General features: G+C 35.5%; 1 protein-coding gene across 1 annotated transcript; it reads left to right on the top strand.

Moving 5' to 3' along the window:
* The first annotated feature begins 711 nt into the window (after positions 1-711).
* LOC110699941 (putative clathrin assembly protein At2g01600) lies at positions 712-14196 on the top strand. Its single transcript, XM_021877431.1, has 15 exons — positions 712-1134; positions 1229-1298; positions 1426-1523; positions 3764-3902; positions 4002-4129; positions 6528-6620; positions 6702-6752; positions 8021-8086; positions 8171-8236; positions 8653-8733; positions 8837-8917; positions 9036-9221; positions 10771-10846; positions 10953-11071; positions 13450-14196. Exons 1-15 carry the CDS (start codon positions 1048-1050, stop codon positions 13807-13809), a joined length of 1701 nt encoding a protein of 566 aa, XP_021733123.1. The 5' UTR covers positions 712-1047; the 3' UTR covers positions 13810-14196.
* The last annotated feature ends 47 nt before the right edge of the window (positions 14197-14243 follow it).

The raw sequence follows: 14243 nt of genomic DNA, 5'->3' as shown, positions 1-14243 counted from the left end.
CTAGAGATTATCCAAGTCAATTCTCGTTACAATCCCATGTATGTTTCCCTTCATACATGAGATTATCCAAGTTAATTCTCGTTACAAGATTAGTTCGTAGTTATGGTTCGTAGTTATGGTTCAAGGTTTCCCTTTGTTTTATATATTGACACTATAATTATATTAGATTCGAAAATGTAATGGCACGAGATCTAAAATAGTATTCCCTTTGTTTTCTTTTATTTGCATCAGTTTGACCGGTACATTTGCTGAGATGCAACTTTGACCATTAATATATTTAATTGTTAATTAGTAAAAATTATAACAAAACTATATTATGAAACTAGACATTATGACGAATCTAATAGTACATTATATAATAACCTTTATTTATTTAATTTTTTTTTATGCAAATTTATTTATTTTATTGAGGTGATTTAATCAAGTCAACCTTATTATGTGAATAGTGCAAAAATCAAGGTGATGCATTCAAAAAACGGAGGAAGTAAAACACAAAATGTAATCTTAAATTCAAAACCGAGTGAATAATCATTTAAAAAAAAATGATTATACGTTACTTCTCTTCTAATCTAAATCAAATCTAAATCAACTTGTGCCAATCAACACTAGCATAGACATCAAAGTAGTAGAGACCCCAAACCATACAATATACAATAGTTTATTAGATTCTTAATTGTACAATATTAATTTATTATCATCATCATTATTATTTTTGATATTGACTATTGAAAATTAAAAATGAAAGCAAAGCAATGATGCCATAATTTTTCTAACAAAAGAAAGCCAGCGAAAATCAAAAAAAAAAAAAAAAAAAAAAAAAACCCACCCAACTCAACCCAACCCAACTGTTCCAGAATACAGACTTTTTTTTTTTTGGCTTTTCCCACCTCTTCACCAAAATTCTTTTTCTCTCTCTTCAACCTTCATTCTCCATCTTCTTCTTCCTTTTTTCTTCAGTAGCAGATTCATTTCTAGAGAGAGAATTTTAGACAGATAAAGTCGGCGATCTCTGTGGAGTAGAGAGAGAAAGCTCGATAGTGATTATTAATGGCGACTTTAACATGGCGGAAAGCTTACGGTGCCATTAAAGACCACACCAAAGTCGGTCTTGCTACAATTAACAGTGATTATAAGGTTTTTCATTTTCTTCCCCCTTTTTTTTCGTATTTTTGCCTTAATTTTCCGAATTTTTTGAGTCTAATTTTTGCCTATTTTTGTGCGATACTAGGATTTGGATGTTGCGGTTGTTAAGGCAACGAATCATGTCGAATGTCCGCCAAAAGAGAGGCATCTTAGAAGTGAGTAGAATTACATATATATATATATATTTTTTTTTTTTTGTAATATTTGAAGTTTTTTTTTTTTTTTTGGTAGATCCGTTTTTAGTGGATTGGGAATTTGTTGATGTTTGGTAATTTATTTCAGAGATTTTGCTTGCTACATCTGCAATTAGGCCTAGGGCTGATGTTGCGTATTGCCTTCATGCTCTTGCTCGCCGATTAGGCAAGACTCGTAATTGGACGGTACTGTCTTTATTTTTTAATTAGTATCATATAATCATGATTTTGTCAAGTGTATTTAAATTATTCTTTGTTTGCTTGCATATTTTACGTATTGTTTACTGGTTCTCGTTTTATGACCGTTTCTCTGTAAATTAAGAAATGAAATGATACCTCTTGCTCACTCGGCGATGAATTTTGGGCGAATTTAATTAGTTTTTGCTATGAATTAGTATTATTGTTGTCGAGACTGAGTTTTGTTGGTTCATCATATTGATTTTGATTAGTGTCAGTGATGTAAACTTTTACAACATATTATGCGAAAGCCAGGGTTTTTAATTTCGAGAGGTTCTTTTGTTTGCAGGGGGAATGTAGTCTGCCTTAAAAAGAATTGTAGGATCGGATATTGTATGTCTTTTATTATTTTGTTCGAACACTTTTTTTTTTTTTTCGTATGTTTTAAATTTATTGGAACACTTCCTATTTGGAAAATAATCCATTAATAGGGCCCCAGTTCCTCTCACATTCTATTAAAGAAAACCCCTATCTCACATCACATTTACTTTCCTATTAAATAATAATTGATAACATTTCAACAACTTAACACGTAAAACATTCTGCTCATACAAAATTTTGAACTATTGGCACTCCTTAAGATTTTGCACTGGGTTATGCAAATTTATTTCTCTGTTCCATTTTGGTGATTTTATCTACTCCTCTATCTTCATGCTTTTCTAAGGTTGGGTGGTACCCATGTTGCATCGTGCATGTTCTTTCATGAGCGGGCTTATCACTTGTCAAAAGAAAATGTGTTGGGCATCTATGGATTATTTAATTTATAGCCTTTTTTCTAAATTTAGCAAATTTATTGTTATCTAGTTATAATAGTTTTTTCTATTACCTAATGCATCCATACTTGTCTTTTAGATTTAGTTATTTGATATTGGAATTAAGATGGATCCATTTATTATATTGATTCATCTTGGACCTTTTCTATTTATCCTTGGTGCACTTTACTTTTTTGATGTCAAAGTTTGTAATCTTTGATAGAGTATTTCCATTCATACAAACATCAAAATATTAATGTGCGTGGTGTTTTTTGATTTGTCTCAATGAGTATTCTAAGGGTAATAAATTTTATTATTCATAGGCATTAGTGAAACGAAGGTAAATTTACTTGCAAGCTTCTGTAGGCTTCTGTCTTGTATGTAGTAATGGAAATTTAATTAGCAGAGAGGTCTTAGACCAGGTCTGTCCTGCTCTCTGCGTTGAAGAAGGTGATCAGCAAAGGGAGGGGATTTAGGTGGTTGTTTGGCTCTTTGGGGGTTTTGTTTAGTTTGGGGTTGAGCCTGTTTACAGGTTTTTAACTTTGTACATTTGTACAGTTTTTTGGCTTTTAATATATCTCTTACTTTCCAAAAAAAAAAAAAAAGAAATTTAATATTGCTTGTTGCACCACTTCATGTTGCCTTTGATCACAAATAAGGAAACAAACCACAGTCGCGATTTGTTGATGTGGCATCTCATGGATTCTTGTTGTAAATTGACGTAATAGAAATTATTCAATTTTGTCATTAGTTGCAGCATATCTCTACACTACTGTTCAAAATATACTTTTTTATCTCTTAGGATATTGTTTTGTTGTTCAGTATGGAGTTGAAGGTGTTTTAACTGTATAGTGACTATATTGTGAGTGTAAAATTTTTGAATTTAATTGCCTGTTGATGTTTAATGGTTTTAATATTGGATTAAGATGTTTGATACCATTACATTTCAATCTTTATTGAAGTTTAACACTCTATACTATATACACGGCATGATTATAATATACTATAACCTAAGCATATCATGGATCAACAAGTTGTGAATTTATCATAGAACGGCATCTTGCCATCTTCATAATTTAGGGTCCTTGATTTAACTCCATGGTATTGAACTGCTGATCGATTAACTAATTGTCATTTCCTTTTTTCTGTGAGCTTTGGGCCCGTGAGATAAAGCATGATCTATTTACCATTTTTTTCTATGCTACATTGCTACAGCTATATACGAAGTATGTGACAGATCTGAACTTCACCACATTTGCTGTATTACTTTTTGTTGGGAAAGAATCCATTGATTTGGTTACTGATGAACATAATGTGTACATGCATACTTGTCCTGGTTTATGATTTTGTTGGGAGAACCTTAGCTGTATGCTATAGTTTATGATGCATAGACTTATGAGGATTCTTGTGTTGTTTTTTCCCCACCTTAATGAACAGGTTGCATTGAAAACTTTGATAGTTGTCCATAGGCTGTTGAGAGAGGGTGATCCAACTTTTAGGGAAGAACTTCTTGGTTTCTCACAACGTGGGCGTGTACTGCAACTCTCCAATTTCAAGGATGACTCGAGTCCAATCGGTTGTCCTTTAATCTTTTATCTCTTTCTTGGTTATGCTTGTTCACTCTTTTTTTTGCATGTTACATTATCTTATGTAGTTTTATAATTGAAAATTGCAGCTTGGGATTGCTCTGGTTGGGTTCGTACTTATGCACTTTTCTTAGAGGAACGGCTTGAGTGTTTCAGAGTTCTAAAATATGATATTGAAGCTGAGCGTCTACCAAAACCTGCTGATGGGCAGGAGAAGGTGTGTATTTTTTCACTTTTTTCTTTTTAAATTTTAGTTAATTTTTTTCAACTTATCACTTTGTTTTAATTGGAAAATATTAGAATATGTTAAATGTGTTATAGCTGATGGAACCATTACATATTGGCTAGACACTCAAACGCATTGCTGACTTAAAATTAGCTGGCCTGATTAATGGGTTGTATTTACAGGCAGATTTATGCAAGTTATGCCATTTCATAGCATTTGTCTTTTTAGAAATTTTGATGCTATAGATAACCTCAATACCTAATGCTGTTTAAGAATAGTTGGTGATGGTTTTGAAGCTTGGATTATGAGTAGATGCTACAGTGTGCCATGAGGAATGAGGACTCCTTAGTTTGAATGAAAGTCTTAGGTTTGTTAGGCTCTAGGCACTTTGAAGGGCATAGGGTTCCTAAAGATCAGATGTGAGGTATGAGATGTAGGCATGCCATTTACATTTGAGAATCGTTTCTTCCTTAAATTCGGGATTAATCCTTTTTTATTATATACTTCCTCCGTTTTTTATTGGATACATCACTTTCTAAAAATAGAATTTTCAATTTAGATACATCACTTAACTTTCTAGTTAATTAATTCTCTCTATCTCTCTCCTATCACATGGTCTCTCTTTATTTTTTCTCTTTATCTCTCTCTACTCCAAAAATTGCCTAGGAGTCCGCAATTACATAATTGATACAACTAAAAAAAACAGAGGAAGTATTTTTATTTTTTTAACTAAATTATGTGGAATAAGTAAACTATTGCTACATATAAAATTTGTATACTACTCACACTAGTAAGAGAAATTGTGTCTATGGGTTTTGGCTGAGTGTGACTCTTGTCTTCTCCCTTTAGTTAAGGAAAATGAATTGCTATTTGCTAAAAAAAATAAAATAAATCAGAAAAAAAATAGGAAAAAAAAGGTAAAACCGCAATAAGCAACGGCATTATTGTCCCCCTCCTCTCTCCTCTCCCAATCCACTGCACAACCACCACCTATACTGCTACCTAACCTACACCCTTACATAGGCCACTGCAAGTGCCACTTGACCAATCTTTGCTCTCACTGCTACCTGACCAACTATCGTTGCTGCTGCCAGCCTGCCACTGCCACTTTACCAAACATTGGCCCACATCGCCTTACTAGCCTCCACTACTTGTCTTACCTGACAGATTGAGTCCTACTTAACCAGCCATCAAGAGTCAACCACCCCACTGAAACATCTACCACCACCAAACCAATCACCTTGACCACCAAAACGTGGTGGGGCCTCTGAAATCTGTCTCTTCCATTGGAGGAGGTGGAATTCAGAGACACTACCCCATATTGTTTGTTGGAATAGGCTGAGTTGCGGTGTTGGTCAGGTGAAGTGGGGTTGGCGATGGTAGTGGTGTTGGCTGGGTGGGTTCCTTGGTTGGTTGGTGAGAGTCTAAAGAGGGGAGAGACAAAAATGTCCTTAGACATGTGGTACGAGTGATGTTCCTCTGGAAATTGCAACATCCTAAGGAAGTTTTGTGTAACACTGTAAAGTAGATACGCAATGCTGCCCATGGCTCATGTATTGGCCATACCCTTGTAATTTCTTGGCTTTTGTATTTTCAAAGGTCAAAAATAGAGAAAAAATGACATTGAAGCTGAGAATTGATAAGAAGTCCTCAAAAGCTGGAGAAAAATTGAAATAATGAGTAGAACAATTAGAAGGGCTGGAAACAAAATAGAATCATTCCAAAGAAGTTAAACTCTCATGGTTTCCTTGTTGTCACCACAAACTAGTTTCTCTAGTGCTCTAAACCAGAGGATCTGAAGAAGGGAGGGCATAGTAGATGTGTGAAAACGTGAGGAGGGAAAAATTTAGAGAAAGGACACAAAGTCTGTTATGACTCCGAGAGCAAGCCTAGTATGCAAGTTTTCTTTATTTTGGTCCCATTCCTCCTTGTTCACAATAGAAGCATAATGTTTTGGAACTTTGCCCATGGCTTACTCTACCTTCTTTCCGCTAGGTGAGCCATGAATGCAGTGTTGTTCACATCATTATCCTTGCTGTTCCTTTTTTTTTTCTTTTTTTTTTTGCTATGTACTCAGGCCATCCCTGTGGTGCCCTATTCTTCACTCCTCAGCATTCCTTAGGCGCACTTTTTTGAGACTAAGGTTTGAGGAAAGATGTCACCAGAAAGGCATAGTCCCGTTATTGGACCTAGCATGGGAAATTGTATCATGTTTTTGTAGTCATAATCTCATATGGTGACGCTAGCCAGGTTTATCCACAAAATTATTATCAGTAAATTAGTGTGAGTTATTAATGTGTTGTATATTGTATAAAACCTCATATTTTTAAATTTTTTTTTTTGTACTTGAGAAATACTTGCTTAGCTTTGCTGTTTAAATCGTTTACAGGGTTACAGTAGAACCAGGGATCTGGATTCAGAGGAACTTTTGGAGCAGTTGCCAGCCTTACAGCAGTTACTCTATCGTCTTATTGGATGCCGGGTATTTGGTTTCTCCTCTTTTAATTTTCTCCTGATTAATTTTATGTTTAATTTTTCTTGACTTTTTAATTTCTCATAACAGCCAGAAGGTGCTGCTCTTGGAAATTATGTGATACAGTATGCACTTGCTTTGGTATGTAAAAACCCATCTATTGATTTATTGATCTTTTTTACTGCTTTTCTAAGCTTGAGGTGCTGGCTTCTGTTGGATACTTCCATTAATGTAGTTACAATTGTCTGTCCACCAATATTTTGGAATTCTTTTTGTAAATTTTATGATGCTTGAATTCTTTTTGTAATTTATGCTTTAGAAGACATTTTGTTGTTTTATGTGCCCTTATGCTATTAAATTGAAAATACTCGAAAATCTGATAGTATTTTGAGCTTGGTTCTCAAACTTGTGGTATGCATTAATTAGAAGCTCATCACTTGAGTATTCATGAGCTATTCTTAAGCTTTTATGGAGCTAGAATATTAGATTATGGGTATGCCAGATTATCAGGTTATGATTGATGATGTGAGAGAATGAAACCTATGCGAGTTTACATTCATGACAGTGGTGTATACAAATGTTGTTGAATAGTCTATATTGAACGAGGAAATAAATATTGGTAAGATAAGAAAGCAACGTATTTTATTGGCTGCATTGTTGTTGCTTGCTGGCGTCTTGTTTGTATTACCTGCTGACTTGGGCCATATAACTATAGCCAACTTCTTTATTGCTATCTGGTGTTGGTATCTATATTGCTCACAACATCATGTTGCTATGGTCCTGGTTTTGAATTATAATTTATCATAGCAAAATAATGCTATACGTATATATGTTTAAAGCATTTTTGTAAGTTTCAGCATTTAACACTACATTGGCCTTTACTCTTTAAGCTTGACCTGTATTCTTTGTATAATATGGGGCTTGTCTGTTGTTTAAGCGTTTTATGGACAGCCATTATCTGACCTAACTACCTAAGTAATGTTAATGAGTTGGTTAATCTCTAGAAGAGTGTACTAAAGGTTACCTTTTAACTTTTGTTAAGGTCAACTCTTCCCCATCAAGGTTACCCATGAATCTCACCTCATTAAAAGTCAACTTTGTTTCACATTCCACCCATCTTATTTAGAAGCCTTGATCCGGAGATCTGTGATTAGCTGAGCAGTTAAATATATAACTAGTAATTTGCAAGTTGCTACACTGTCAGATTTGGGTTCTCAGTTACATACTTGCATATTCCCTGTCCCTCTGTCTCTCTCTCTCTTACTTTTTAAATGCTACGTATGATTATCTGGTACCAAGATTATTATATAAATTATAGTTGTTTGACTCTTAATCATCTTTGCATTTGACATTTATTTGCTCTCTGAATCATCCCACTTAGAGGAATTATTGGTTCTTTCTTGTTACAGGTTCTTAAGGAAAGTTTCAAAATATATTGTGCCATTAATGATGGTATTATTAATTTGGTTGATAAGGTAAATTGGATTTTTACTTATATCACATATTTTAAGGCACTTGTGCAAACAAGTCACACTGAATTTCAAGTTTTCTTGTGGCAGTTTTTTGAAATGCCAAGACATGAAGCTGTGAAAGCCCTTGAAATCTATAGAAGAGCTGGCCAGCAGGTGATGATAATTGATAATTACAGCTTCCTAATTGTTATTGTTTATAGTAGTGCTTCTTAGAGCACTCTCTCTTTCTCTCTCTCCTCTTTTATTTTTATTTTTTATGGATAAAACGATATTATTAATTAGCTTTTGCTGTTTGAACTAATCTTGGGAGCCTGCTGACGTTTTACCTTCTACCATACTATAACTTGTTTGCTTTATGGTTATTATAGAGAGGAATGTATATGAAGGGATTAGGAATGGCCAGATGGCTTTGTTTATGAAAATTTCTATCTGATATTTTAGGTAAAAATTAATGACGCAAGTTAATAGACAAAAACTTTATGAATATAAATGCACTAATTGGGGACTAAGCTCGATTATTTTACTGAGTCAAGTATTATATGTAAAACTATCTTGAAATTTCAATGCAGGCTACAAGTCTCTCCGAGTTTTATGAGGTTTGTAAAGGATTGGAACTTGCTCGAAACTTCCAGTTTCCTGTTTTGAGAGAGGTAATTATTAGTGATACAGGTTTTGTTAAGTGTAGTTATTTGGGTGATGATTTGTTTGATGATGTTAGTTATGGTGGCTATATGTTCTATCTTACTTTTGCAGCCACCACAATCGTTTCTTGCAACCATGGATGAGTATATCAGAGAGGCACCTAAGATGGTAGATTTGCCAGCACAGCAGCTGGTATGTTTGACTTCTAAATTGCAGATAAATTTTGTATTTATACCCTATCATGTAGAAAAAAAAATTATCATGTTAGCTTGATATTGATTAACCTTTTTTGTCCATAATATTGAATCAGGAATTCCCGGAAAGGCTTTTACTGACATACAAACCTGAGGAAAACTCTCTTTCTGAAGATGATAAATCAACTGTTGAAGATCCTCAACCAGTGGCTTCAGATGATTTGACATCTAGTGCTGAAGCTGCTCCTGCTACTACTGAAGCTCCTCCACCTGCTATGAATATGGACTCTGGCGATCTACTGGTATGTCACTCCTTGATTAGGATGTTATATTTTACTGATGAGATGGCTCCATATGATTGAGTAAAAGTTATTTAACATTTAATATAAAAAAAAGTTTACCTGAGTTTTTATCTATCTTGAGTAAGGTCTATTTTGTTCTGCACTTTCTTCATGGAGTCAAAGAGGAAAGTCATGTTTGATGTGGAAAATTTGAATGCTTTGTAATTATTATTAAGTTTGTGGGGGAAAAATTGTTGAGCTGTCAATCTCTGACACAACACTACAGCACGACCGAAGCTGTTACTGAAAGAAAATATGAAGTCAACACGACACAAAACCAACCCAAACACGACTTGTTTAGATAAAGTGGTCAAATTATGCATTATCCTAAATTTTACATAGTTTTGATAGATTTTGTGAACGGCATGAAATTGACACGAGACCAAACATAAACACAACATGACATGACTTTTTGACAGCAAAAAAAAATTGTGTGTGTGTGTTATTTTTTCCTATCTCGGGGGAAAGCCCTTTACCTTGAAAGCATCCTTTAAAGAGAATAAAATGTTCTACAATATAGTAAGTATAAAAGCAAAACCACAAACCATTAAAATAAAATTACAAAGTGATCGAGTAACATTTCAAAAGCTGCTCTTGTGGAGATCTGGTGATTGTTATGTTGCCCGGACTCGGGTACTGCTTTCTCACGAGTACGTGTCCCATCATACTACTCGCCTGTTTTGTGATAAATTTTCACGGTTTTGGCTTAATATAGAAGTTTGAAGTGTTTTATTTATGCCTTAGTGTTGAGAATTAGACACATATACTTTATCTAAGATGAAGATTATGAGTAACATTGTTTGTTTTTAAAAAACAATTAGTAGCAACCTGAGCAACTCTGAAATCATCAAAATCACCTCCAAGTGGCTAAAGCATGCATGAGTGCATGCCGCATACAACTGAACATCTGTGAATGATCACCAGTCTAATAGGCTAATAGCTCTTTAAGGAGAGCTGACTTGAGGGCCGGCATTAGTATTGGCACATAAAGGGGCTGAAATTGGTGGGCGGAAGTTTTAGTGAACTGTGCCCAGTATTGGACCACCAACACAGCATAGATGCTTGACATACACAAAAACCAGTGATCTGGTGTCAAAATAAAGCTTGAAGAACTTTGTGAGACTATCTGAGAGATAAAAATTTTCACAACCTTGAAAAGCCAAATATGGACAGAAAGTTCCTAAAAAAATGCCAAGTTTAAGCAATAGAGGTCAATATGCGATTATGCGGTAGCTTGGGTTTCTTTCTATTTATCCATCCAAAAGAAAAAAAAAAAAAAAAAAAAAAAATTTATCCTATAATCATATGCAATCATTAATGCTTCTGAAATCATTTTATCAGATGAAACCATAGTGTACATATATATATGTGGAAAAAAGGGAATATGAGGGATGAGTGGAGATAAATTTGAATATCAAACTAACATGTACCTTCTTGCATGCAATTGACACCGTGCTATTCTTTGGCTCCCTGATTTTTGCTGTCATAATTATTAGTTTTCTGACTTCAGGGGTTGAATGATGTTACACCTGATGCAACAGCCATTGAGGAAAGTAATGCGTTGGCGTTGGCCATAGTGTCATCAGGTAAATTTCCGTGTTTTTTTCTTCTTACTTCTATGTATTTCTGTTTGTTCCTTTTATTTTTGGAAAACTAATGTCCATATTTTTTTATTTGGATTGGAATGAGAAGATGCTGCTTCAACCTCCAATTCTGGCACTGCTTCAACCAATTTCGATCCATCTGGCTGGGAACTTGCTTTGGTCACAACTCCAAGCACTGACATTTCTACTCATACTGAGAGGCAACTGGTATGTGGTATCCTTCTGTAGCATCGCTGGTTTTTATAGCTTAAAATTTGCATAAACTTTTGAAGGAACGAATCGTTGAGGAAGCTAGAGCAAGTAGTGTGTATTTAACTTATCTAGCAGGAAGATATTAATTGTGTTTTTCTTTTCACCTTGAGAAGCTATATCCTTCTGAGTTCATTGATGATGCATGATGCTCTCTCTCAGTGCTTCTGTCTTAGTATGCCCATGTTTCTTGAGTTTGGGATGAATGTCTAACACTAATGTCAATATAAAATATTTGGCCTACTATATAAATCTTAAAGATGAATGTCAAAGACATTGTTTTTAACTAGGGATATGGTTAAATAGAAGGTAAAATATCAATCCCTGAACATTTTGACATATTATATAAATTTCCGTGAGTTAAAGGATGCGAGCTAAATTACAAATGTAAACTTTTTCTTACAGGTATTGTTTGCTTGTTTATTTCAAGTTTTTGTTGAATTCTGTTTATGTGGTGTATTTCAAGTGTTACTTCCTGTGGTGTTTTGGGTGGTTGCCTTGAAATAAAAAAAGAAGATAGAGATTGCTACATATACTAATAACCATTTTTTGCTGTATGTTGAGATAAGTATTAAAAGGATTTTTGTTTCAGTTGTGGGACTTCCAAAATCTCTTACAATCCTTTCTTATGTATTGTAGATAAGATATTTTTGCTAAAAAAATTTAGGAAAAATTGACATTTACTACCGGCGAAAGTACCTTGTGTTACATTTGCTACCCGTTTAATTTTTTATTTTATTTTGCTACCACCTAAAATCAAATAATTAAAATTTCAATACCACTTAACGGAATCTGTTAAGGTTCCGTTAAGTTTATTCCAAAAAAAAAAAAAAAAAAAAAAAACCCAGCCACTCTTCCCCCTGCCGGCGCCCGACGTCCAGATCTTTGGCCGGCACCGGCGCGAATCCACCCCCCTCCCTTTCCCCTACCCTACGCAACCCCCCTTTTCCCTTTTTCCACTCGAACCAAAACCACCCCCCTTTCCCCTTCCCCCCACCGGGATCTGCCCCCCGAAATCGACCCCCCTCCCCTTCTCCCTACCCTTTTTCGGCCTTCCCTAACACTAAACCACCACCCTAAAACCACCATAAGCAAAACCCTAAATTCGTTTTGGGTGGTGGTTTAGGGTTAGGGAAGGCAGAAAAGGGGAGGGGGGTCGATTTCGGTGGGGGAACGGGGCTGGGGGGCGGATTCCGGTGGGGGGAAGGGGAAAGGGGGGTGGTTTTGGTTCGGGGTGGGGGTCGGGGATGCGTAGGGGGTGGGGGGCTGCGTAGGGCGGAAAGGGAGGGGGGTGGCGGCGCCGGCAGGGGAGGTTGGCAGTGAGGGTGGGGGATGGGGAGGGGGTGGCAGTTGAGGGGAGGGGTGGCGGCAAGGTGGTTGAAACGGTGGCTAAACCCAACTAACGGAAATAGTAACGGTGTAAGTCAGTTGGTAGTGAAATAAATATTGTAGAGATTTGGGTGGTAGCAAAATAAAATAAAAAATTAAACGGTAGCAAATGTAACACAAGGTACTTTCGCCGGTAGCAAATGTCAATTTTTCCAAAAATTTAGGTATTTTATACATCAATTTTCAAATTTTATATCTGGATTTTATGCTATGATCAATATCGTTTGATAAGGATTGCTCTCTAATTAGCCTTTGGAAAGAGTGCTCTTTGCTAGAGTGCTTGGGTGGGGATTGGAACCTAGGTGAAGTAGAAATTCAGTTGGAAGAACCATTTTTCCAATAATGACTACATTTTCTACACTCAAATTCTATAATTTAGACTTTCCAAACATGTAATTAGGATTGGACCAGTTTGGCAAGAATTAGATGATGCAAATATGGAACTTGCAGATAGTTACTAGCCTACTATGGCTGCATGGAAATATGTCCTTGAAGTACGTATTTGTGCAAGCTTCTTGTTGAAAATCTTTACAATTTGATGCCATACTAAATTGAAAATTGGGGGGAAAATTCCTTGATGTTATTTGATTTTGTTGTGGTACCTTCCTGCGGTTCTATTTTTGTCTTGATTATACCTCACCGTGAATCACCTGACTTGGTTTATCATTAATGATCTCTTTTGCTGTGAAAGAGGCAATTGATCAATGATGTATATGAAGCTAGTGGCATTAATTTTTACTATGATTTATGTTAATAAATAATATAATGAGGATAGGTTATGATCATTGGATAGGGTACATTCATGTTTTTGTATGAGATTAAATGAGTGTGTGCATCTTCCTTTTACAACGCCATGTATGAATTTTATAGCATGATATTTTTTGTTTGTGGAGATAATACAATGCTACAGCTATTTGATACTATTGATAATATATCTTTCATTGTAGGCTGGTGGATTGGATTCACTCACACTGAATAGTTTGTACGATGAAGGAGCTTATAGAGCCAGCCAGCAGCCTGTTTATGGTGTACCATCAGCCCCCAATCCATTTGAAGTACATGATCCCTTTGCAATGTCCAACAACATTGCTCCTCCTGCTGCAGTTCAGATGAATTCTATGACTCAGCAACCGCCACACAATCCTTTTGGTCCTTATCAGGCTCCGTATCATGCACAGTCGCAGACACCTATGGGGCTTGGGGCACCAAATCCTTTTGGTGATGTAGGTTTTGGACCATATGCTGTTGCTCCTGTTAATCATCAACAAAATGCTGCTAATCCATTCGGGAATACAGGACTGCTGTAACCCTGATTAGATGCAATTGGCTTTTGGCACATATGATTTTGGTAAAGTGAGGCTATCAAAGTGATGTTAATATGTCATAGATTTTAGGTATGAGATGTCCATACGATGAAGGCATTTCTACACTGGATCTTCTTATAGTGTAAACCTATGAAAAAAGAGATTCATTAATCCTACTGATCAAGAGTAATAATTTTTATTCTTTCCTATCAAGATCCAAAATATGAGGATTGTATATTTTTATTATATGGGTTCGTGTGTAAAAATATGGTAAATGTAGGGACTCGCCATGAAGTGCTTTGTGAGGTGTAATATGTATCACTGATACTGCTGTACTTGAAATGTGTTACCGCATTCGTCTTTGTTCTGAAATATGCCTCCTTTTCTGTTTGGGTAGGCCTAATCAGTTGTTGTCATTGAAATGTTATAGAGTACAT

The sequence above is a fragment of the Chenopodium quinoa genome, unplaced genomic scaffold, assembly GCF_001683475.1.
Source record: "Chenopodium quinoa cultivar QQ74 unplaced genomic scaffold, ASM168347v1, whole genome shotgun sequence".
In the NCBI taxonomy this organism is placed as follows: domain Eukaryota; kingdom Viridiplantae; phylum Streptophyta; class Magnoliopsida; order Caryophyllales; family Amaranthaceae; genus Chenopodium; species Chenopodium quinoa.
The sequence above is the reverse complement of the archived record's forward strand: the minus strand, read 5'-3'. Positions and strand labels throughout refer to the sequence as shown.